Below are 1,651 nucleotides of genomic sequence, written 5' to 3'. Positions count from 1 at the left end.
ATAATATATAATATATAATACAGATATAACGTAACATTATATTTAAAAATACGCCCTCTTGTCAAGAAAATCCTCACGATCTGACATCACAATACAGGGATTTTGGAAGTAGCACACGCCAAGCTTGGAGTCCACCCATGAAGAGTCTTTGCGTCTTTTCAGATAGTTTGGTTTTTTTCTCGAAAGAGTTTTAAGGCACTTGCAACACAATAAGGTCATTTAAGTGCCGAAGATTAGAGGTGTTACAAGGGAGTGAAAGTAAAGTAAAGTTACAAGGGAGTAGAGTAAAGTTGTTCCCCCATCCGATCCGGACATTGGGGATTGCCTTGTTAGTGAGACAACTTCCTGGGCCTTCGGCATATTGTGGTAAGGTGGCCAGTTCCTTTCCACGCCGCCTTTACTTCCTCAACTAGAAGTCAGGTATCCATTACTGCTGGGTGGGCAGGAGGGGGCGAAAAAAATTCGTGTCCGAACCGAGGCTCGAACCCCAGAGTAACAAACACAAAAAAGGAAAAGAGAGATTAGGATGATAGACGTTTGGTAGGAAAGAAGGAGCAAACCAAAACCAGAGCACCCTCCAACCACTCACTTTTCAGATAGAAACACACATTTAAGAAGGTTGTGAGCCTACTTTCTCTTATTCTTGTTTTCGTTCCACAGTCAATCGAAAGCGTCCACAGCAACCATTATGAAGACAGGGTTTTCAAATTTGGCTGCAAAAGTTTGAAAGATACGTTCCCCGAGCAGACGATATCAACCTGTGAATGGAGCCGTGAGTAAATTAACGTCGGATTTCTTTTGTGTTCTCAAATTTATCTTTTGTTTCTGAAAATGTTTGTGTGAATTTTCATTGGACATTGAAAAAACCCCAACGCAAAACAAAAACCCAACCAACGCAGCATCTTCAAAATCAGTATCATTTATTTCGTAAAATTATGGACCGCTAAGGATTTTTCACTTTGAAAGTACCAGAGGATCCCGTACGGGCAATAACTCGCTCATACTTAGACCAATTCCAACAACATTTGGAAGAGACAAAATTCAGCCACGGGGACGTTACATTTGTCAAAAACATTATTTTTAAATCAACCGAAAATCTTCGAAAAAATATTAAGTTCTAAAAATGTTAACCAAAATTGTGTTAGTTTTAGTTTTAGTGAGATTTTACGACGCTCGCAAGTGCATAATAGGTCATATGAGCGTCAAAATTGAATGAAACGCAACACTTTACAGCTTCTTAAAAACTAACCATATTGTTCCACTTCAAAAAAACATTATTGGTTCTTTGGACAGCAAATTTATACAAAACTGATATTGCCAAATAAATTCAGGGGGTGATGGCTATTTAAATCTCCAGGTGTTGGCCAATTATATCAGTACAAGCTCCAATGTACCACTGGAAATGTTGACTAACCCCATGTCGTGTTTCTGGGTTGATTCTGTGAACGTCATGTGCAACACGGAGTTTCAACTCTTCCATTATTTCTGGGTTGTTTTCCTAGACTCTGTCCATTAAAAAACGCTAGAGGTAATCATAGAAGGGGCTCTAGTTAAAAAAAGGGGGGGAGGAGGGGGTTATAGACCTATCTCGGTAACTATGACCTTTCAGGTAAAGCCTCATAGCCAGGAGGTATAACAGAAAAACAGTGAG

General features: G+C 39.5%; 1 protein-coding gene across 1 annotated transcript in view; it reads left to right on the top strand.

Moving 5' to 3' along the window:
• LOC106011955 (hemagglutinin/amebocyte aggregation factor) overlaps positions 1-1,651 on the top strand; it is a gene marked incomplete in the record, with an annotated part of 8,819 nt that overhangs the window by 1,584 nt on the left and 5,584 nt on the right. The window contains 1 exon segment of the mRNA XM_013083314.2: positions 661-772. Coding sequence (XP_012938768.1) covers positions 661-772 — 112 coding nt within the window.

Source organism: Aplysia californica, unplaced genomic scaffold (genome assembly GCF_000002075.1).
Source record: "Aplysia californica isolate F4 #8 unplaced genomic scaffold, AplCal3.0 scaffold00224, whole genome shotgun sequence".
In the NCBI taxonomy this organism is placed as follows: Eukaryota; Metazoa; Mollusca; class Gastropoda; order Aplysiida; family Aplysiidae; genus Aplysia; species Aplysia californica.
The sequence above is the reverse complement of the archived record's forward strand: the minus strand, read 5'-3'. Positions and strand labels throughout refer to the sequence as shown.